General features: G+C 46.0%; 1 protein-coding gene across 2 annotated transcripts in view; it reads right to left on the reverse strand.

Moving 5' to 3' along the window:
* GRAMD1B (GRAM domain containing 1B) overlaps positions 1-21,566 on the reverse strand; it is a 101,001-nt gene extending 79,435 nt beyond the window's left edge. Inside the window, exons 1-2 of one of the 2 annotated variants that reach the window (XM_041480524.1) lie at positions 21,099-21,566; positions 7,729-7,803 (exon numbers count right to left, since the gene is read on the reverse strand). In XM_041480524.1, the coding sequence (XP_041336458.1) occupies positions 7,729-7,803; positions 21,099-21,460 (437 nt within the window). In that variant the 5' untranslated portion in view covers positions 21,461-21,566. Of the gene's footprint in view, positions 1-7,728; positions 7,807-21,098 lie in introns of both variants that reach the window. The other variant, XM_041480523.1, reaches the window with a different exon arrangement.
* Between the last annotated feature and the right edge of the window lie 2,198 nt (positions 21,567-23,764).

The following is a 23,764-nucleotide window of genomic DNA, read 5'->3' on the forward strand; positions in this document are numbered from 1 at the left end:
CACACGCACAGTGGGGCAGGGGGAAAAGCAGCACAGAGCCGTGACCTCGGAGTCCAGCGTGGAGGGATGCAGGGCTGCCATGGGGACAGCCCTGGGATGGCTTTGGGGCTTGCTGTGCTCACTGCAGCCTGGCCCCAGAGGAAGCAGCAGTGACGAGGCTGATGAGAGGGCAGAGCTGAGCAGAGAGCTCCACGGAGCTGGAGCTGCGCAGGAGGCAGCGGCTCTGCTCTGCTCTGCTCTGCTCTCAGATTTCTCCCATCGCAGGCAATTCCATTTTAAAGGAGCAGCTGCCTTGGAGCCTTTTGCCAGATGCACTGCTGCTGTGGGGTAAGATGCAGAAAGCTGAGAGAATGAATTCTCTGTTGAAACAAAGAGAGCTGGATGGTAATGGTTACTGGAATGGAATTCTCAAGGGCAGAACTGACCGAGCAGACTGCCCACTACCACTATCCCAGCTTTTCCCAAATCTCCTGAAACGGGAGAAAACACCTGGGGAAAAGTGTGGATGCTCAGCTCAGAAGGAAGCCAGGGGATGCCTTGCAGAGGTAAAATGCATGAAAGGATGTTCCACACTCCTCTTGAATGGTTGCTACCTCTCCTTTTGACTGCTGACTGTGAAACGTGAAGATGCTCGCATTTCCCAAGGTAACCATTGCAAATCTTTTCATATTCCAAAGATTTACAGCACTGAAAGCACACAACAGGCCACGATGAGGTGTGTGTGTGTGCTGACTGCAAAGTCAGGAGCGAGCTGCTTTGTTCAGCTCTCTCCAGCACAACAGCAGGAGGATCCTTCACCAAACCAGTGCAAAACACCTCGAATTCCCAGTTCAGACCAGTGGAATTTTTCTGTTCCTACAGAGAATGAAGAAGAAATGCCCTGCAGTGAGCAGCTGCATTCAGAAAGAGCTGATGGCTGTGAGATCCAAAGGTCTCTGTAAGGACAGCAGCACAGGCATTCCAGCTGAAGGAAGCATTCCCAGATCCCTTCCCAGCACTCACAACCTGCCCAGCCCCAGGGCAAGCTGAGGCAGCACCACTGTGCCTCAAGAGCAATTTCTCCTCCAGCTGCTAGGGCAGAAGGATCAGCATGCCCTGTGCCTTCAGCTTCCCTCAGCCAGGGCTAACCAGCCAAAATCCAGTTTATTCAGGGCCCAGATCCTCCAAAAATTCAAGGGGGAGAACAAAAGGAAATATGCTGTAAGAAATAAACGTTTTTCTGCCCTCCAGTCCTGCCTGCTGATGTGTTGGCTCCACAAGTGGGTTTTGTCTCACTTATCCCTGCACTATTTCTCCTCACCTGTGCATTTATCCTTTCCCTGCCCACTGCACATCAAAGAAGTCACCACAAATTGAGAGATTTTGCCCCATCTCATCCCCAAGATTAAGAGAAGCTTGAAATCTCTGAGATTTTATTAAAAACAGAAGCAGATTAAAGCTGTAGCAACCCAAGGGGCTCCTACCTTGAGACACCCTTTCCACTCCACTGCTTTGAGGTAAAAATCTCTGTAAAAAGGGAAAATATGGCAGTGACTCCTCACAGACACCAGCAGCAGCAGCTCCATCTGCCAACTCAACCCTTCAGCACAAGAAGAGACACTCTGGGGTCCAGCTGGGCTGTCTGACATCACATTTTGGAGTTTTATTAAGTGGATACACATTTCCACCTCCCAGGAAGTCTTCTGAAATGGGAAATTCCCCTTTTAAACCGGATTTTGGCTGCAAAGCAGCTAAGGGATGTGTTCTATTATGAGCATTCTCACATATTGTTTGTCTTCTCTGTTGGTTAGACCCACAGATAGAGTTCTGTGTGTCTAAGATCACTTTTCACTTCCCCTTAACCAGCACACCAGGTCCCAGAACACCCCCTAGGAAATTCTACACCCAAATAATATTAACCAAATACTTTAGTCACAACAGCAAACCGGATTTGCAATTATTCACAAGGAAAAGATGTCAGGAAAAAAAAAGGGTTCCTGAAGAGCTGCACCCATCCCACCCCATTTTAACTGAGCAGCACCTCTGTGGCACTGCACTGCACTCAGCAGCCACCCCACACAGGGTGGAAGCAAGGGGCAAATTCACTCCCAGAGCTTTTTTTTTTGTGCAGCAGGAGCACCAGGCACACTCATGGCATGAGTCACACCTCGCTTGCTGATGCCAGCCCAGCTGAAATGTTCCCAGCACGAAGGAAGGTGGGTTTCTGTGACAGGCACACAAAGAGGTGTTGCCCACACTCTGCTTTTTCTCAGGGAGCGCAGCACTCATTTCCAGCATTCATTCACTCTGCTGTCATGACTAGTACAGCCAAAATTCCCAAATCCTTTGGGTTTGGGCCCATGCAGTAAGACTGGAAGGACACTTCTAAGCCCCTAAAGGCATCCCACAGAGCCCAGCTTAACCAGGCATCCCCATGAGAGGAGCTGGGCAGCTCTGACCTCGAGATTTACAGCCAAGTCTGCAATGCAAACCCCAAAGCAGCCCTTCCCTGCAGAAACCTGGCCACACAAACAGAACTAACATCAGGCTGCCCTGTAAACCCTCCCAAAACCCTCCCTTCTGTGCCCAACAAACCCTCCCAAAACCCTCCCTTCTGTGCCCAACAAACCTTCCCTTCTGTGCCCAACAAACCCTCCCAAAACCCTCCCTTCTGTGCCCAACAAACCCTCCCAAAACCCTCCCTTCTGTGCCCTGTAAACCCTCCCAAAACTCTCCCTTCTGTGCATCTTTGACAGCCTCAGCTCAGGCTGGGGGAAGCTGGGAGCAGTTAAGTTCTGTGCGACTCTGTGATGGTGAATTTTATAGCAGGACTGAAGTTTCAGTGCTGCAACAGGAGCCCACAATGGCTTTGTCTCTCTTTCCTGGTCTTGGCCTTGATTAGGCCAACAACTGGACCGTTTTCAGGCAATCAAACAGGCTGAGTGGCCACACATCCCCTCTCAGAAGGGGCTCCTTCTCTGCGCTCGGTACCGGGCGGAAGGAGGAGCGAGCAGAACAAATCTGAATTAATCCCCTCAACGAGCAGCCCTGCTCTGCACAGCCAGTTGGCACCTCACTGCTTGGGAAAGCAGCCCTGAGCAGGGCAACAAAGCTAAAATGGGAGCCATGCTGCACCACGGGCACTGCCTCCCTGCAGGGCTCTGCTGAGGGCAAAGCCTGGGCACTGCCAAGCAGGGGAGCCACACCTGGAGGCTCAGGAGCACAGGGAAATACCTTTGGGTCACTCACTCCCATGGAAATTGGTGTGAGTAATTGAAAATAACAGAAATGTGCAAGTTACAGGCCCCAAAAAACATCCCAGCTTCTTCTGCACTATAATATTCCGAGAATTCCAGCATTCCCAGGGCACAGAGCTGATGGGGTGCTCATTACTCACAGGCTGGAAGTGAAGTGTGGCTCCACAACAAACCTCTGCTCTTGGGAAGAGGAAGGGAGGGTAAGGAGCCTGCCCAGTGTCTCAGAGGAGGAGAAAGAGGGGCATTAAACCACGTCTGCACCTCCTCCTCGTGTTGCTGAGCATCACTGCTGATGTCTGCCAGGCCTCCCCTGCACCCAGTGACAGCACAGCACAGCAGGGCTGACCTCAGCTTGGCTAAACCAGTCCACAAGAGTCAGAACCAGTCCAGAAAAGTCCAGAACTTTCAATAAAATCCCCAAAAGAACAGTGGTGGCATCTGAGGAACAGAGGGCACGTGGTGTTTTCATTCACTGACTCTGCTCACAACCCAAGGGGAACAGAGGTGAGCTTAAGCTGCTCTTGTCAGCCAGAGGGGCAAAAAAGGGACATAATCTAAATATTAACCATCTTTTTTATAATAAAAAACCCCTTCCAGCAGTCTGGTTAAACTCTGTATTTAATATTAAGTCAAACTGGCTCAGAGTTTGGAGCTAGATTCAAATCCAAACTCAATTCCAAGCGATTGCAAAAGCACCAGGGCTCTGATCAGGGAGCCTGTGAGAGCTCAGCAGCCTCCAAGTCCTGGCAGAAGAGTTTTAAAAACCTCCCTGAAGATGATCCATCTCTGAGGGGTGAAAGCTGCTCAGGGGTCTGAGTGGATCAGGACTTTTCTGCCGAGGATCTGGGCTGGATCTTTGCAGGAAAAGGGGCTCAGAATGCTGTGCCAAAGGGAAAAGGACAGAGGGAGACAGATGCAGAATAAACAAGCCCTAAGAACATCAATAATATGGGATTTATCCATTTTCAAACTTTGACCTCTTTTCTGCTCTCCCCACAACTTCCTGGGAAAATTCAAGCAGCCAACAGAATTTCTTCAACTTGTCTCTGTTGCAAACTTTCCCCTAATTCCCTTGAAAGCTGTCTGGTGAATTTTGATCCATTCTTTGAGAAATCTTTATGAGATTGCTCAGAGCAACAGCAAGCCCTGCAGCCCTGGAACTGCAGAATTAGGAGCTGCACAGATTAAGGAACTAAAATGACATGCAGGATATATCAGGGACAGAGATCTTGAAGTTAACTGTGCTTCCCCATTTCCTCCATTAGATATGATCTCTGTGTAAATCATTTGGATTTACAGCAGTGTAAATGTAAATAATTTTGATTTATTTGGGGTTTTGTGTAAATAGTTTTTTTATTATCTCTTGTAAACTACCTCTCACTTCCCTCTCCTCCATTTCCAACCTTGCTTTCCATGCTCTCCTCTCCTCAGCAGTTTCTCTCCTCCTTAGGCTGAATCTAAGGACTAATTTTTCCTCTGGTTCAGTAGCTTAATTTTTAATTAAAACACACTTTGCATCCTTAAACCTGATGGGTGCCTCAGACAAAGAACAAGTCCTTGGATCAAGCAGGGACAGGCTCATGAATCTGGGGTTAATTTGGTGGAAATTCAAGGTAATTCATGCATAAATTTGTCTCCTTTCAGTAATTGTGGGGTGTCTTATGTGCACACATCTCACCCAAATCTGTGCCTCAATCCCAGCCTTACCCACCCCTGGAATTATTTTAACTCAAGCACAATCATTTGAACCTTTTGCCTGAATTTGTACTTATGCAGAAGTGGTGTTTCAGCATCTGAGCAACTCAAACTAAATTCCCCACCTCTGTTTTCCTGTGAGGTAGAGGAGGAATTCTCCTGATTTCATAAACAGCGACACAAGTGACTCACCCAGGCAATCAGCAAGCGAAGAACCGAGCCCTAAACTCACACCCAACCTCTTTCCAGCACATCCCACTAAATTCTTCCAGCTAAAAACACCCATAAAGGAGATTATTACCCCAAAATGAAGTGTGGCTCCCTCTCAGCACAACCCGGGCATGGCAGAGACAGAACTTACATGGATTTGCAGAGGGAAAGTTTTTTCCTCAGGGAGGAGACGCAGGGGTGGCACACACAGGATGCTGTGCCAGGACAGGGCTTCTGGACCATGGCAGCACCTCCCAACCCTGCAGGCAGCACTCACACCTCCAGAGGAAGGATTGCCAGAGAGCCCCAGATGCATCCAGGGCAGGGCAGAATGTTCAGCCTTCTCCTAAAACCTCCAGGAGCTCCCTTGGGAATCCCTCGCTGGGAAGGGAGCTCCACCAGCAGTGCCTTTGGTGAGGATCCTGCCTGGGAGGATTCCAGCCATCCTCAGCTGGGTGTCCCTCCTTTTTCCAAGCTCAGAAGCAGCTCAGCAGCCCTTTGCTTTTGGCTGGGGCAGCTTCTTTCAGCACTTTCCCAGCTGTGCTGGCTCCCTGCTCTGAGCATCCCAGGCTCCTCCTGTTCCTGCTCTCCTCTGGGATGCCAGGGCAGCGTGCCAAGGCAAGGTGCACCTCCCAAGGCACAGCACCTGGCTCCCTGCCCTCCTTTCTGCTCACATCCTCCAGCTCTGATGAAACCCTGGGTGGCTGTGGGGTTTTTAGGGGTTTTTTTAAGCCCTGGTGTACAATAGTCAATGGATAAGTGACCAGAACTGCCTCGGAGTTCTTCAAAACAGAAACTCAGAGCTTCAAATCTGTGCTTGGAGGACCCTTTGTTACTGGTAGAAAAAAAATACCACCTAAAAGTATCAAAAAGAAATGCTCCTCATTCAGTTTCTGGGGGATCTAAAGGATTCAAATGCCTCAGAAACAACCTTAATCTGTGTTATTTATAAGAGCAGACAGCAAGCTCTCAAAGGCTCTGTCAGCCTTCTCACTAATTCTTGTTCAGCTTACTTTACAAAGTGTGTTTGAGTTACTTTTTGGTAAAGTTTCATGAGCACAAACCACCAATATCCAAAGGAAGACTGCACCAGTGGAGGCTGAGGGAATTACATCAGCAATGAGACCAAAACACCAGTAGAAAAGGTAATGTACTATCCCTCACATAGATAAATTTAGGATCCATGCAAATAGGAGTTAATTGTAATTAAATTTAGGCAGCAGGAACTTTGCTGGTCCTAAATATAAGAGGTCAGCAGGCTCAGCATTGCTCTGGCTTTGCATAAATAGTTTTGAGATCTGCCTGTGCTGCTGAAATCAGCCCCTTCCAGCCAGGAAAATATTATCACCATCCTAAATGCTCCCTTTAAAATCCATCTGAAGCGGGCATCACTTCCAAATGATTCCCTGCTGCTACACCCAGAAATGTTTTAACAAATCCTCACCCTGTTTCACCTGTGGAATTCCAGCTGAAATGGAATTTCACCTCACCCAGAGGTGATGCCCTCAGAACCCCCCTGCTCTGCTGTCCCACTCTATTTCCTGGCTGCAAACAGTCACCTGTCAGTCAATTAGGGATGTTTTGTTAATTAGTCCAGGTTCCACCGCCATGGGGAGATGGGTAATTGGAGGAGAAGGTGAGCTGCAACTCCCAAGTGCTGATTCTGAGCCAAAACCCCTCGTGGGATATGGAATTTTAATATGAGATGTTAATTGGCTCCTTAGGGTCACTCTCAATTCCTGCTGTTTCAGGGGCTGGATGCATTTTCCCACTTTCAGGCTGATGGAAAATGCATCTAACATTTCTAAAACCAACATAAATCACATTTCTTCTTAGATGGCTCTAAGAAGTGCAAGGGAAATAAATCAGTGATAACTCAGGGCTCACAGCTCATGGCCAGCACAAGAAAACTCAGCAGATTCAGGCTCAAAAGTTGACCTACAAGATGCAGCAAAACTCCTCATCATGTGGCTCTGAGCAAAGCAAAATCCATAAATCATGCATCCAAATAAACACCAAAAATCAGTTATCAACAGCTTTTGTGCCAATGCTGCAATTTGAAACTGTCATTAATCAACCCAAATTAAAGTTTCTTCTGGAACTTCACTGCAGTTCTCACCCAGGTGCTGCACACAAATTAACCCAGCTTAAATCTAGAGTTCAGGACTGCCACAACACATCAAAAGTGAACAAAACAACCAGGCTCAGAGGTGTCTGCTGAGGACAGGATCCACTCAGGAAATTCCATTTGTGGGTTTTTAAGGATCAGAGGTGCTAGTTGCCAGCACACAGCACGTCTGATGAAGCTGCTGCAGCAGCTGGAGTTTGGGGAATGAGCCCCCAAAAGGAAATTCTGGCTTTTTCAGGGGCTGGATGCATTGTCCCATGTTCAAGGTGATGAAAAATGCAGCTTTTTAGACAAAAATCCTGGCTGGATTCATTGTCTCACATTCAAGGTGATGAAAAATGCACCTTTTTAGACATTGATAAGACCAATTTAAACCCCATTTTTTGTTAACCAGCTGTGAGAAATACAAGGAAAAGAAAGCAGCTCGGCAGGTGAGGTTTCACTGGGGCACAGACTCACCTGTCCTCGCGCATGGAGGGGCTCAGGAAGCGGGCAGAGTCATCGTTGTGGCTGCTCTGCTGGCTGCTCTGCTGGCTGCTGGAACACAGAACAGGCACAGTCAGAGCTGGGGAACCTCCTGGGGACACTCAGCTTCAATCCAGATTGAGGAAAACACAGACAGAGCTGGGTAACCGCCTGTAAAACACTCAGCTTCAATCCAGAGCATAGAAAACAGATCTGTCTGACCTCCTGTAAAACACTCAGCTTCAATCCAGAGCATAGAAAACAGATCTGTCTGACCTCCTCTCAAACACTCAGCTTCAATCCAGATCATAGGAAACAGATCTGTCTGACCTCCTCTCAAACACTCAGCTTCAATTCAGTATGAGGAAAATATCTTTGTGACCTCTGGAACACTCAATTTTAAATCCAGATCATAGGAAACAGATCTGTCTGACCTCCTTTGGAACACTCAGTTTAAATCCAGATTGAGGAAAACATCTTTGTGACCTCTGGAATATTCAGTTTAAATCCAGATAATAGAAAACAGATCTGTCTAACCTCCTCTTTCCTCAATCTTAAATTCAGATTGAGGAAAACATCTTAGTGACCTCTGGAACACTCAATTTTAAATCCAGATTGAGGAAAACACAGACAGAGCTGGGTAACCTCCTGTAAAACACTCATCTTAAATCCAGATTGAGGAAAACAGATCTGTCTGACCTCCTTTGGAACACTCAGCTTCAATCTAGATCACAAAAAAAAAACATCTTTGTGACCTCTAGAACACTAACCTTAAATCCAGATCATAGGAAACAGATCTGTCCAACCTCCTCTAAAACACTCAGCTTCAATTCAGATTGAGGAAAATATCTTTCTGACCTCTGGAACACTCATCTAAAATTCAGATGGAGGAAAACACAAACAGAGCTGTTTGACCTCCTTTGGAACACTCAGTTTAAATCCAGATGGAAGAAAACAGCTTTAGGACCTCTGGAACACTAATTTTAAATCCAGATCACAGAAAACATCTTTGTGACCTCTGGAACACTCATCTTAAATCCAGATTGAGGAAAACATCTTTGCAGCTTCTGGAACACTCAGCTTTAAATCTAGGTCAAGGAAAACACAGATAGAGCTGAGTAACCTCCTCTGAAACACTCATCTTAAAGCCAGTTTAAAACAGTTTAAAATCTCTTTGGGACCTCTGGAACACTCAGCTTAAATCCAGATCAGAGAAAACAGATCTGTCTGACCTCCTCTGGAACACTCATCTAAAATTCAGATGGAGGAAAACACAAACAGAGCTGTTTGACCTCCTTTGGAACACTCAGTTTAAATCCAGATGGAAGAAAACAGCTTTAGGACCTCTGGAACACTAATTTTAAATCCAGATCACAGAAAACATCTTTGTGACCTCTGGAACACTCATCTTAAATCCAGATTGAGGAAAACATCTTTGCAGCTTCTGGAACACTCAGCTTTAAATCTAGGTCAAGGAAAACACAGATAGAGCTGAGTAACCTCCTCTGAAACACTCATCTTAAAGCCAGTTTAAAACAGTTTAAAATCTCTTTGGGACCTCTGGAACACTCAGCTTAAATCCAGATCAGAGAAAACAGATCTGTCTGACCTCCTCTGGAACACTCAATTTTAAATCCAGATCAAGGAAAACACAGACAGAGCAAGGGAACCTCCTCTGGAACATTCAGCTGTAAATCCAGATCACAGAAAACCTCTTTGTGACCTCTGGAACACTCAGCTGTAAATCCAGATTACAGAAAACATCTTTGTGACCTCTGGAACACTCATCTAAAATTCAGATGGAAGAAAACATAAACAGAGCTGATTGGCCTCATTTGGAACACTCAGCTTTAAATCCAGATCACAGAAAACATCTTTGTGACATCTGGAACACTCAATTTTAAATCCAGATCAAGGAAAACACAGACAGAGCTGGGTAACCTCCTGTAAAACACTCAGCTTCAATCCAGACCACAGAAAACATCTTTGTGACATCTGGAACAGTCAGCTGTAAATCCAAATGGAGAAAAACAGATCTTTGTGACCTCTGGAACACTCAATTTCAAATCCAGATCACAGAAAACCTCTTTGTGACCTCTGGAACACTCAGCTGTAAATCCAGAGGGAGGAAAACACAAGGTTCACGCTCCACATTTGGGGTTGAAAGGAGGAACCAACAGCAGGCATTAAGTTTAAATCTGATTCACAGCTAACACGAGGAGTCTCTTAATTTCACTGTGAGAGACTTTCCCGAGAACTTCCTGAAATATAAAAGTGACCTTGCCCATCACCTGGGCAGCATCTCATCATTTCTTACAGGCAGACACTCCAACACCAAGCTGCTGGGTGTTTATACCCTCCCCAGTCCCGGGCAGAAGCAGAAAAGGGCAGTAAAAACCAACTTTTGAAGTGGCCAGCGCTGAATTCCTGGCCAGACTTGCAAGCTGAGCCCACAAGATGTCACTGTCCCCGCTGAAATGGGCGCTTTGTGGGTGATAATTGAATTTCCTACACATTTATCCTGTGGAGCTCTCCTGGATCCCCCTGTGGCAGCTCCAGGGGCTCCTCAGGGTTCCTGCTCCAGGGAAGGCTGGAGGGGCTCCTGGCCAGACCCCCCCCTGCTCTGCTGGCTCTGAAATCACTGCAAAGCAGCAGCACAAACTTGTCTGGGAGCTCAGACTGGGGTAAATTTCTCTCTTGGCAGGATGGAAATGTTAAATCCAGCTAATTTAATTATGTATCACTGCCTGCAGTCACAGCTCTGCTGCACTGCACACAGAAATAGAAATCATCGATGTAAAACATCCCAGAAATATAAATATGGGATAAAATAAACCTCCACAAAATTACATCTTTTCATTCCAAAGAGCAACTTTATCCAGTAACATCTATTTTGGGGAAAACTTTTGGGTACCAAAAGTGCATTTTTTTTGGGTACCAAAATGTGCAATAGCACATTTCCATGAAGTGTACTTGATAATTAAACCAAATAAAGGGACTCTTTGTTTTTGCCAAAGAATTTGCAGTTTTCTACAAGGAATAAAAAGCCAATTAATCAAAATTTCATTTAATTTTTTCCTCAGCCACCTTCTTTTGACCAGCTGCTTCTCTGAGGCCATCAAGGGCTCCACCTTATTGAAAATGACCTTTCTGAGAGCACAGCACCTGGCTTGGGGACACATTTGGCATTTGGGAGACATCACCTGGCACTGCCCACTCTTTGTGCCTCCCCAGAACATTGCTGCAGTCATGGGAGAGGGGAGAGCAGGCTGAAGCATTCAGGAAAGTGAAATTAGTGATCAATAGTTATAAAAATCCTTGAAAAACCAATACAGAAATCAGCCTCTGAGGCTGGGCTTGGGAAAGCACAAAACTCCTGCAAGAAGGGAAGGAGAATTCTGTATTGGCTCCCAGCTGTAAATCAACAGCTGGATAAGAACAACACATTCCTAAAGCAAATAAATATTTTTCTTGCACTTCTGAGCTTCATTGTGGCCCAGAGAGCAGAGGGGGAACCACATTTACCCTCCTCTGCCAGAGGAATTCCCCCTTTTGGGCAAGCATTGCAGGGATTATTTCTCTAATTTCTTGTTTCATAGAAAACCCTCTCACCCACATTCCCATTTCAGAGCAGATGGAACCAAACTTACCCAAGGAGAATTCCCAGGCTGTCCCAGGCCAGCGGTGCTGGGAACAGCACGTGCAAACTCCCTTTGGGACAGCTCAAATGAACCTTAGACCTCTTCCTGTTCATCCACCCCATAAAGTTCACATTCCAAATGAAGGTTTAAAATTTAACAGGAGCCAGGTATTGCTGCTCATTGAAATTCAACACCTCAGCTCCAGACTGCGAACAATTAAAAACTCCGAGAAAAATCACTTTTTATCCACCTGTCCCTTCAGCACGAGCTGTGCTGTGCATAAAGCTTTGGGAGCTTTTCACACAACATAAAATTATTTCAACCTTCTGGTTGTTAGGCAGTGAAGCTGTTAAATTCACTAAAATGCTCAGAGTGGTTGGAATGCAGAGCCTGTTGTTTTGTGATGTTTTTCAGTCCATTTGAGGATAACCTGCTATTAAGTTGTTCCTTTGGAACTGCGTAATGACAATTTAAAATAAAAGGAGATGAAGAAAGGTGGGATTTGTTCTGAGGAGTAACACGGAAAGAAGTATTCAGACAGCATTTTGTATCCACAGAGAAAGTCAAAAAAGCTGGATAAACTCTCAGGAAATCAGCAAAACAAGCTGCTCTCATTCCAAAGCTCAAGTGATAAACTTGAATTTGGAAAAGGTTTAAATCTTCAGGTGCACAAGCCCAGGGTGCCCCTTTTGTTCCTATAATTTCTAAGGCAATAAAAATACTTTCAGCTTTGTGCCCTGCGGTTTTTCCTTAATTCTCATGCAAACTCATTAGTTATTAGTTTAGAAAATGAAGACAAATCCTCAACACAGATTAACCAGACCTTTTAACAGTTAAATCTTTGAAGATGCTGCTTCCAGCACTCCTCCACCAAGCAATTTATCCAGGAAACCCAAGCACATAAAACCCCATTTTTCTACTGACTAAACACAGGGGTTCTGATCCCACACACTTTGTTTGAAGCAAATTTGAATTTTGCTGTTGTTGCCTTAAATATTTCAATATTTCTCTTGCACTTGGGAAGTCCTGAGCTATAAACTAGATTTTGTACTATTAATATTCATTTTAAAAAGGCAGAAAAGTCTCATTTTATTCCGAGGTTTCAGCCTCTGAAGGATAAGGCAGAGCCAGGATCTCTGATTTTATGCATGAACAGCCTTTCAGAGCTCAGCAGGTCTCCCACAGAAGATATTTATCACAATTTCACAAAGTTCAGGCACTCAGGTCAATGTTTGCACACCAAGAACCTTCTGGAGCTCCTGTGTGTGGGTGAGAAACCCACTGTGCTTTTCTACCTCCAGGTGGTTTTGGCAGAATTTTAATCCAAGGATTTATTTTTTTCAACACAGTGAAGGATGAATGGGATAAGGGAAGAAATAGGACAGAAAGAGCTGGAAAATGGGATCAGTTAAAGAGTTTGGAGCATTATCAAAAAAAAATCCCAGCTATTAGTGAGAATTCCAGGTCTGAACCCAGATGAGTATTTTGTATTCACTTTGTTTAATTAACCCCTTTATTTGTTAGGCTTTGTGTTCAGTATCACCTGTTTCCAAAAAAATGGAAAAATTGACAATTGCCAATCAGGGATACAAATTCTTCAATTGTTTTCAACAACTTTGGCAACAGTTTTAAACTGAAATCTACCAAAATATTCACAGTACATGAATGTTTTCTCCAACAGGTTCGGGAACTGAAAGATATGCAAACAAATTATACACATATTATATGTTTATAATCAAACACATCAAGGTTTCAGTTAAAATTCACAGGGTTTTTTTGGTTATTTGAACAACTAAAGGCTTTTTTTTATTCTCACAGCTGCAAGCACAAAGACTTGACTCTACCTGCCTAAAACCTATAGTAAAATAATAATAAATTAATAATAAAATAATAAAAATAAAATAATAAAATAATTAGGGTGCCTGAAAAACAGCCACCAGAAAGAGGATGGCAGTGTCAATACCTGGTGTGAGTTATGGCTACTTCCAAACTGGCAAAGAAGTTCTCATTGTGCCTTTTAAAGGGTTTTTACACTTTAAAATCCATATAATTTTAACCCAGAGCTCAGTTTTAATTAAGTCTAGAAGATTTGCAATGAAAATTGAATATTTTAGAGGGTGATGTGCAAAGAGTCTTCATTTGAAAATTCTCCTGGTGAATCCTCCTGGAAATTTTCTTCTGGAAAATTCTTCTTCTCATCCATCTTTCCTTGACAGCATAAACAGGGCAATAAAAGGAGATTGAGCCCCAAGCTTTGGGCGTGGCAGAAGCAAAGTCCTCGTGAGTGTTTTCCCACAGGGGGCTTTAGGAGCTCCTCAAAGACAATTTTATCTTTCAATTCCAATTCCCAATTTCAATTCCCAGCTTTGGCTCTGCTCCTCCTTGCCAGAATGCAGCCCCCACCTTGGATTTCCCAGGACCAGCAGGAACATCTCTCCCATCCCTGCTGCCTCGTTTACACTTTAAAATTCATACAATTTTAAGCCAGAGATCAGTTTTGGCTACTTCCAAACTGGAAAACCCAGTCCCTGTACCCCAAACCCACTGTGGGGCAGGGACTGAGCCATGGCAAAAGTCAGGAGATTCCTGCAGGAGGAAATCCAGGATGGAGGGACACCAAGGGGAAACCCCAGCTCCAGGGGTACCAACCAGTCCAGAAGGGCTGTCCTTGGGCAGCCCTAAAGCTTTCAGCCCGAAAATTCAAAACCTAAAATTCAAAACCTAAAATTCAAAACCTAAAATTCAAAGCCTTCAGAGCCAGATTGCCACGGGTGCTGCAGGCTCCCGGACTTGGAGAGCACGAGGAAAGTCCCAGAATGGTCTGGGTTGGAAAGGACCTTAAAGCTCATCCCATTCCACCCCTGCCATGGGCAGGGACCCCTTCCACTGTCCCAGGCTGCTCCAAGCCCTGTCCAGCCTGGCCTTGGACCCATCCAGGGATGGAACAGCCCCAGCTGCTCTGGGCACCCTGTGCCAGCGCCTGCCCACCCTGCCAGGGCAGAATTTATTCCCAAAATCCCATCTCTGAACCTGCCCTCCTTCAGTTCAAGGCTGTTCCCCTTTGTCCTGTCACAGAATTCACAGAATTCACCCCATGTCCTTGTGACATCTCCCTCTCCAGCCTTGTTGTGACCCCCTTTAGGTGCTGGAAAGGCTTTAATGTCTCCAAGAGATTCCTGAGAACCAAACAGGCACCTCCTGCTCCAAACCTTCCCATCTCAGCTCAGTTTCATGGATGGGGAGGGTGCAAAGCCGTGTTTGCAGTCTAAACCCGTTAGAAATGATCAAAAATAGATAAGGCACAGGTGAGATGTCACCAGAGCCCCAGGATGAGCGCCACACTCAGAGCTGGAGTGTGAACCTGCACTGAGACCATCACCTCTCCTTGCTGCAAAGGGTTAAAAGGGCCGAGTCCTCTCCTCTCACCTCATTCATTTCACCAAGAAAAACATCAACACCAGCCTCCCCCGCGCTCCAGACAAGCCCTTTCACCAACATCTTATTTACAGACCAGCAGCAGACTGCTCTGTTTCCCTGAGCTGGAAACAGAACCCGTGGAAAGCCACGGAGATAAGGAAAATGGGAATTAATTGTTAAATTCCATCGGCAGGCAGAGGCAGGGCACGGATCTCAGATGGCCCAATGGCAAATATTTGCTGACCAGATAAGATCTACAGCGTTTCAGTCCCGGGCTGTTTGTAAATCACTCCTATTGAATGCTCTTGGGTGACTGGTCACCCTAAACCACACAAATACTGGAAGGCAAATATTTTAAAAGAAAACCACAAACTACTGCACAAAGGCGGTGAGGTTCAGCCAAAAAAAAAAACCCAAAAAAAACCAAAAAACCAAAAACCAAACAAATACCAGGGCTGGCAGAATTCACAGTCACTTGGCACAGACTACCAGAAACAAATGGCAAAAAATCTGCAATCCCAACAAACAGCACACCAGCACCCCCAGGAGATAGGCATGCAGCAGCTGAGAAAGAAAAAAATCACTTTTTTGGGAGCACTTTAGGCCTCATTTGAACCTGCAGGTTCAAAAAGGAAAAAGTTTCATTAATACTGAGTTGCTACCAAGCCGTCATTTGTGTGTTTTCAAATTTCAGATTAGAAGAGGCACCACATAGATATTCCTAAAGACCTGGATCAATTTCCATAATGGAAGAGGATCTATCACCTTGATCTTTTGGTTTTTCACTTTTCACAATCAGCAGTTTCTTAAAGAAAAAAAAATCCCATCACTGAGGTTCGTGCTCATGGATTTTCCAAAGCCACCAAAAGCAGGGAAGAGCAGCTGCTTCCCTCGGAGACCAACAGCTTTCCCTATGTGACACTTGTCTTCCCTAAATCCTCAATTAACCAGCTCCAGCTACAAGCAAAAATGGGAGGGGAAAAAATCATTTGCCTCTTCCATGATGAAATCCCAGTGGAGCCGTCGGTTCTTCACACAAAAGAGATTTTTACAAGAATTTCAGCAGAAATGAGCGAGCCCAGCGCGCACCCACTTCCCAATTCCTGCTGTGCTGCTCAGAGAGGAGCAGCCCCATTTCCTCCCCTCCGAGGCACAGCTGGGAGGTGGAAGTTCAGCAAAAACCGAGAACTGCAGATTTTAGAGCTGCTCATTCTGCAGCTTCTCGGAACAGAGACCAAAACCCCCCAGGGCTGGAGCAGCTCTCTCCTCACCAGGAAACTCCTCCAGGACATTCCCAAAGACCTGGGTCACTTTTCCATCATGGAAGAGGAGCTATAACCTCTACAACCTCTAATTAATCTTGCAGCTTTTTGGTTTTTTTGCTTTTCACCATCAGCAGTTTCTTAGGGGAAAAAAAAAGAAAAAAATCACATCACCCAGGATTTTTCCTCTAGAAAATACCAGAATGTTTTGCACACATGTTGAAGTTAGAAAAAGGGGAATGACCATTAATTTATTCCCAGAAATGCTCAGAGTGAATTTCAATTTAATTAAGGAAGGCAAAAGCATGATGGGCTACTTGAAATTAAAGGCTCATTTGCCTTTATAAGCCAATTCAAAATATCTAAGCCACCAATTTGTAAATAATTTTAGCTCAAGTTCCAACAAATCAATTAACTGTTAACTAATTTATATCACTAGAGGGATCAAGAGAAAGGTTTTTAAGGAAAAAAGGAGATTTTTTTACCTCAGAACATGAAGGGAAGCAGCCTCAGAGCCCAGAGCTGAGCAGTGCTGGAGCCTCCCCTCATTTGTTCCATACTTTGAGATAAGTTACCAGGATTTCATCTGAAAAACCTCCACATTTGCGTAGCTGGCAGCTCAAGAAACCTCCAGCTCCTCAGCACAGACACTTTTCTGAGCTGGGATGGAATTCTTCTCATAATACACTTCATTTTTCATGTGTTAGAGGCATTTTAGGACTCAGACAAGTCTTTCCTTTCGGGTGAATCCACAGTGAGTGTCAGAGTTTCCAGCAGAAAACCAGCCTGAGTAAATTCATCTACAGAAGTGTCAAGAGCTGCTGCATGAACTGCTCCAGCAAAATCCACAAGTTTTGCATCTTTAGCAGCACCAACATTTCATCCTTAAGCAGTCCTGATCTTAGGCCAAAGGGAGAGCTGTCCTTAAATTGAAGCCTGAATGATCTACTCAGCAATTCTTGCCCCAAAATCACGTGCAGGTCCTGAAATTACAAGCAAGGCTGGCTTGGAGAGGTAAATAATAAATTAAAGCTGATCAACTGCCTTATGCCCACATCAATGATGCATGCAGGTTGCATGCACAGCAAAATGCCACCAGATTGAAGAAACATCAGCATGTCTTGATAAAAAATTTAAATAAAAAATTGTGTACTTGTGTGCAGGCTTCAGTTTATAAAGGTAAATAACTTAATTACCTGGCTGGCAAATGATGGCTGAGGGGTAGAGGAGGAGCTGTCTGCATCCCTCATAAAAACCATCCCATTTATCATATGTACAGCAACCTTGAGGTTTGGGCCATCATTCTTTGAACAAGGACAGTTTCAGGGACAGTCCTACCCCCAGGAATTGCCTTCCTCACACTGAACACAGAGTGCCAGGGGCAGGAAAGGCTCTCCCAACCATCCCTGGGGTTTGATGGAAGGAAAAGAACATCGTCCCTCCTGCTCTGTCAGCTTTGAGAGAGCCAGCAGGTGAACAAAGCTCACAATTACCCAAGCTGTTAAAAACTAACCAGCACGTGGGAGTTTCCGGGTGGGAAAAGCAGACCTGGAGCATTAGAGACAGCGTTTGTTTATTCACTTGGATGCTGCTGGATGCTGCTGGCCACAGAATTCTTGCTCGGGGCCCTGAGAGCAGAGCGAGGAGCAGCTCAGCTGGGGCACAGCCTGCTCCCTGCCAGCTTTCCTGGGAAAACCCTGCCACCACACAGCTACTGCCCGCGGGACGGGATAAAAGGTACCCAAAAAATGAGATTCCAGCAGAGAAGTGGAGTGATTGGCAGCAAACTGTGTTTATTTCTGTTTGTTTCTCCAGCTGGGGCCGCAGCCTGCAGGCTGCTGCTTTCAGCAGGTAAATTTGGGGATTTGCACACCTCATGGGGTACCTGCACTCCCAGCACAGGGTGGCACACGCTGGGGATCCCTGGGACACTGGCACTGACCACTGCTGCCTTGGTTTTTAAGTTCTTCTAAACCTTCTGATGTTTACATTCCTGTAATGAACTTTCTCACACGCTTTTCTCTAATTAATTATTGTTTTGCATTCTTTTCTGAAGAGGAGAAATTTGCTGGACTGTTGGCTTGTCCAGTGGCATTGGAGAGGTGGCACTGTCACCCTCCAATCCACTGTCACTTTTGAAAATCTCTAAATGCTGGAGTCAGAAATTCAACTGCCTCCTTTTCACCTTGGCGATCCCAGTGTCCGTGTTGGTTTATTTTGTGTCCTAGAGTGACAGACCACCAATGGAATGGAAGAAATGAAAGCCTGGTGAGTGATCTGCACAAAACCCCCCAGCACAGCTGTCCCTGCTGCCCTCAAACATCACACAGCACAGAGGTGACACCGGGAGCATCTGTCACCAACAGCACAGCAGAGCAGAGGGCAGAGCAGGGGCTCTCTCTGACCCTGCCACAGCAGGAGCAGCAAACAGGCAATTTCTGGTTTATAGCAAAACAGCTTCTTGCCCTGCAAAAGTTACATTTCACTGGGGGCACAGCAAAGTTTACCCCACATCTCTGTCAAATGAATGCCAGAAACCCCTCAGGGTTTTTCACCCTTTCCATGGCCGGCTCCCCACAGGTTCTGCTTGTGAAAAATGTGTATTTTATGATTGGCTTTTCGCAAGTATTCAAATGAATATTAGATGTGTTACGTTAGAAAGTTAAGCTGTATTAGTTTTCTTAAGTAGTGTGTTAAATATAGTTTTAGCTTATAACATAATGTTAAAATAGAAACTGTGCTATGTAAGATACTTTTTTTAAAGAGAGGAAGGAGGTACTCACACCAAGACAGCAGCCACAGGACACCTAAATCTTTCAGAGAAAAAGAATTTATTGCTCCATTATCAGAAGAAACTAACTAACTTCTTCCTGCCTCGCTCAGCCCTGAAGAGCTGTCAGGATTCAGAGGAAGAAGTTGACATTGACCAGACAGAATCCTGTGTTTGAATGGAATTTATGCATCATCTATGAGATGTATGAATATGTAACAGGCTGTTGCTTTTAAGGGTTAATCCTCTGTTAGCGAGTGGCTTATGTTGCCCAGGAAGAGGTACCTGGACTGTCCCTAACTCTTTCTTCTTATTGTCTCCTATTGTCCTAATCCTAATTGTCCAATTTTTCATTACTCTAATTTTATTACTATCTTTATAACCATTTTATTACTATTAAACTTTTCAAATTCTAAAACCAAGTGACTGGCGTTTTTCACATGCTCCTTGGGGCTGTTTGCTGCTGCGGTGGGAGAGCCCAGGGATGATCCCTGGAAAAATGCCAGCTGAGAGCACCGTGTTTCCCGGGGCAGGAGGGGTGGATCTGGATCCTGCTGCACTGAAGAAAGGAGGTGCCAGGCTGGCTTTGGTATGCTAATGTCCACCACTTCACCTTCCTTCCAGTCACTGCTTCCGAAACATCGCCAAAAAATCCCTTGGGGACGAATGAGCAGGAAGTTGTCAGCATGGCAACGTATGTAAACTGCAAATGTATAAGGAAATGTAGCTCTTTCTTCCACCTTCATACCAAAAGCAACGTGTCTTGGCCTGCCAGAAACTCATTCACCATCAATAAATCCAAATTAAATCCTCAGCTGAAGGACTGGATCCTTTATCCTGTGAACTTCTGAGCATAACTTCAATATTCTGACACTTCAGCACGTGCCTCATGCGTTATCTTTCCCATTTTGCGTGCTGTGCCTGAATCCCTGCTTGCACCACCACTGCTACGTGAAAATCAGAAATATTTCCTCAAACAGAAATATTTTCTAAATCAGAAATATTTCCTAAACCAAGAGATGTTTTTCAATGTTAACTTGCTGAGAGGGATTATCAGATCCTCAATGGCATGCATTCATTGATGAAAGTTCTTTAAAAATTAATAAGCTGACAGACTGACCTTGCTAAAGGGACCTGGTGAAAGGAAAATTATCAGATAATCAGGGTGGATATTCAAAGCTCTGCCCTGTAAACACTCAAGCACCACAGCAGGCAGTGAGTCAGTGTGGTTTGGTGGGTGCAGAAATGTTAAAGGTTTCTCTTTTTCTGGAAGTGGAGCACATCCTTTAAACACAACCCCACAGATCAGCTGCACAGGAGCTGCAAACAGAGGAAGAAAACTTGGCCTGCACTAAACCAGCCTTAGGATTTATAAATTTATATCAATTTCTTGGAGAAATCTTTAAAGTGTCTTGTGTGTTTAGGCCTTCAGGAAAGGTGGATTGTTAAAGGAAGAGTTAATTCCCCTGCATGTACATTGTTAAAGGAAGAGTTAATTCTGCTGCATGTAGAGTGTTAAAGAGTTAATTCCGCTGCATGTAGATTGTTAAAGGGACAGTTAATTGCACTGCATGTAGATTGTTAGAGTTAATTCTGCTGCATGTAGATTGTTAAAGGAAGAGTTAATTGCCCTGCATGTGGGGTGCCCTGCAGAGGGTTACATAAGGTGCAGCTTTATCTCCTGTGGCCACACAATACAATGCCTGGGCATGAATTCCCTGTGTTGACAGGCTCTTGGAGGCCTTTGGGAATGATTTGTGCCCTTTCCAGCCAAAGGACTGTGTGACTTTCAGGTCTGGAAAGCTGCCAAGGACTGAGCCCAGCCACCTTGACACACAGACCCACTGGGCTGCTTGGTGTCTCTCTCTTTGTCCCAGTACTAAGGATCTCAAGGGAAGTCTCAGTGGTGGGAATGAGCATCACCCAAAAACACTGGCAGGGTTTGGCATCATCACTCCCATGCAGGCAATGCCAGCAGAGAGGTCACTCCTCTCTCTCTCAGGTCTCCTCAGGACACCTCAGTGAGGTTAAATCTTCTCACCCACTGGCTCAGTGTCACCTGGAGGACCACGAGCGAGGACAGAGCCTTGCCCTGCCATTCCCAAACAGCTCCCAGGCCTTTTCCTCTGGCACCAGCACATCCAACCAACACCACGCCACATTCCAGCCAACAGGCGAGGACAAAATCCGGGAAGAGGCACATCCAGGGGAACAACAGACCCTTCCAGCCTATTTTGGGCAGGGAGCAGGGAAGGGAGCGGCCAGAGGACCTACCTGCTCTCACTGCACTCCTTCTTCTCTCGGACGCGCAGCCACTTCCGAAGGAGGAAGCGCTTGCGGCGCGGGGAGGCACTGGGAGTGGAGCAGTTGGACCAGGGGGTGTCCTCGTCACTGGAGGGGGTGATCTCAATGGATGGGAGCTGCAGGTATTCCTTGCTGGAGGAAGGAGACTCCTGGTACCTGCCAGCCTCCAGGCTCTGCTCCTGCACGTTCTTCATCCGCCTCATCTTGAAGCGCTTCCTGCGCAGGGTCGGGGTGGACGAGCTGGACCAGGCGCAGCCGCCCTCCAGCACCTGCTGCTCGGGGACCCGCAGCGCCGGGAGCTGCAGGGTTTCTGTCATGTTGGCAGCTGGCATCAGACGCCCTTTCTCCTTCTGCTCCCACCCCCAGGCACTCGTAGCTCTGATCTCGGCGTAAACCACACCGCAAAGCCACAACTCGCCTTCCTCCTTCCTCCTCCCTCTCTCCCCGGCGCTGCCCTCCCTCTCAAGCAGGAAACCTCATGTTCTTCACGTGCTCTCATTGAACAACCGGCGCGGTGGGAGGGGATGGCCGCGACACACTCGTGTCACAAGGGAAGCCAGTTTCAAGTTTCTTTTCTCCTTCTCTCCTCTACAAAAGGTCCCTCCCCTGCCCGCTCTCTCTCAAAGCAGGTTTAGCACTGCCACAGGGCTTGGCCGGCTTTCAGCTGCCCTCCCCAGCCCCCCTTTGCCTTCTGCTGGCTCAGGAAAGGAAAAGTCTCCCGGGGCTGCTCTAGGCAAACTCGGCTGCGGTTCTTCTCGAGAGACGAGGCAAGCATGGAGAGGAGCGGCGTGGAGCTGTGGGGAGGGCAGAGAGAGAAACAGAGGGAGGGGAGGAACAAGGCTCGATAAAAATCAGGAGAAAGAGTAGCAGGAGCAGCTTGCGCTGTTTCTGTAGCGGGTGAGACACACGCGGGCAGCTGCCGCAAGTGTAACCGCGCTCCTAATCCCGAGAGAGGGTTTGTGTTACCGAGCGCGCTGCTGCCGCAAACCCGGCGGGGGAAGGAAAGGGCCAAGGAGAGGGAAGAGCCTCCCGGAGGAGCCAGCTGGGCTGGGCTGTCCCTTTTGTCCCTTTTGTGCCACCTTCCTGCTCAGCCAGCCCAGCCCGGGAGGGAGGCAGCGAGCGAGCTTGGACTTCCAGCCTCCTTTCACAATAATTCAATAATTTCTCTTTTTGTTTTTCTTTTTTTTTTTTTTTATTTGTTTATTTCTTCTTTTTTTGGTGGGTTGTTTTTTGGGGTTTTTTTTTTTTGGCTTTTTTTTTGTTGTTGTTCTCTGCTCGCAGAGAAGCCAAAGGAGGAGGGGGATTGAGGAGCAGCCAAAAAAGCAGCAGCAGCAGCAGCAGGTGGCAGCAGAACTGGTCTGGGCTTTTAGCTCAGTTTCACGCGAGTGAAAGCTGATTTAAAAGAGTTCTCTGGGGCGATGCTGCTTCCAAAATGCCCGTGGGGGATGGAGGGGGCGAGGTGCAGGAACCCACAGACACCACACAGGGACAGCCACACGTGCAGAACAGATTTCACAGCGGGACAAAGGGGAAATTGCCAGGCACCCACACCCCCGGGAGCTGCAGCGAGGGTCAGACACCCCGAGCAGCAGCCACAGGACACGGCTTGCAAAATTCTGGTGACGAAATCAAATCAGGAAAAATGTTGTGACAGATTCTCCATCAGTGTCCTCTGAATTTCGCTGACTGATCCTGCATGAGGCCCTATTTTCATGTTTAAAAAATAGAATATAAAATTAAAATCCTCTAAGGCAGTGACTAAAACTCAGCTGCGTGAATTTCAAGCGTGCTCTCTCTCAAAAAAAAAAAAAAAAACCCAAAACAAAAACAAACCCACAAAAACATCTCTAAATCAACCTGACACAGCTTCAGTTTTCATTGTTCAACAGCCTGAACCTTTAAAAATATTAGCTTCAGGTTAGAAAATATTTGTCAACCCAAATCAAAATAGTTATTCTTGCACGGACTGCCTCGTTTTTTGTTTGAAAATAAACTTCACAGGAACTCTGAACATCAGAAACTGCCATCTAGGACAGAGCCAATGTGTCAGGAAAGGAAGATTTATAGCAACAGGAACAAGGGGAAGGAAACATTTCAATCAAATGACAGAGCAGTTTAAATACTCAAGTGCTATATTTAATTTCTGCATGTCCTTTTTGCTCTGCTCATTCTGTAAGTTAATAGCTTGACAGCTCTTCAGATGAATTTCTGGTGAATCTGTCACCTTGGTATCCATGCACCAGGTGCACACACACAAACAGAATGCCTTCCACAAGCACCCACTTAAAAAGGGAAACTCACATAAATGTGGTTTCTTGTTTTCTTTTTAAGTCCAAGAAACAAAAATCTACAGTTCAGACAAAATGCCAGTATTCCAAATATTGCCATTTTGTCTGAATGGGTAGCTTTGCATCTTCTCTGATCCCTTTTCTCCCACACCTTGCCACGATTTCCACCTTGTCACCACACACTCTGAAGCATTCCTGGCTACCTCACAATACCAAAAATTACATTTCACCTTTTCCCAGGGCTCTGGCAACCAAACCCCCACAGCAGCATCACTCCTGAATTTTATCCAAGAGAATGTGAATGTTCACAGAGCCCCCTCCCTGCCCCGGGGGAGGGCAGGAGCAGCC

Source organism: Pyrgilauda ruficollis, unplaced genomic scaffold (assembly GCF_017590135.1).
Source record: "Pyrgilauda ruficollis isolate IOZ18807 unplaced genomic scaffold, ASM1759013v1 scaffold52, whole genome shotgun sequence".
Classification (NCBI taxonomy): Eukaryota; Metazoa; Chordata; class Aves; order Passeriformes; family Passeridae; genus Pyrgilauda; species Pyrgilauda ruficollis.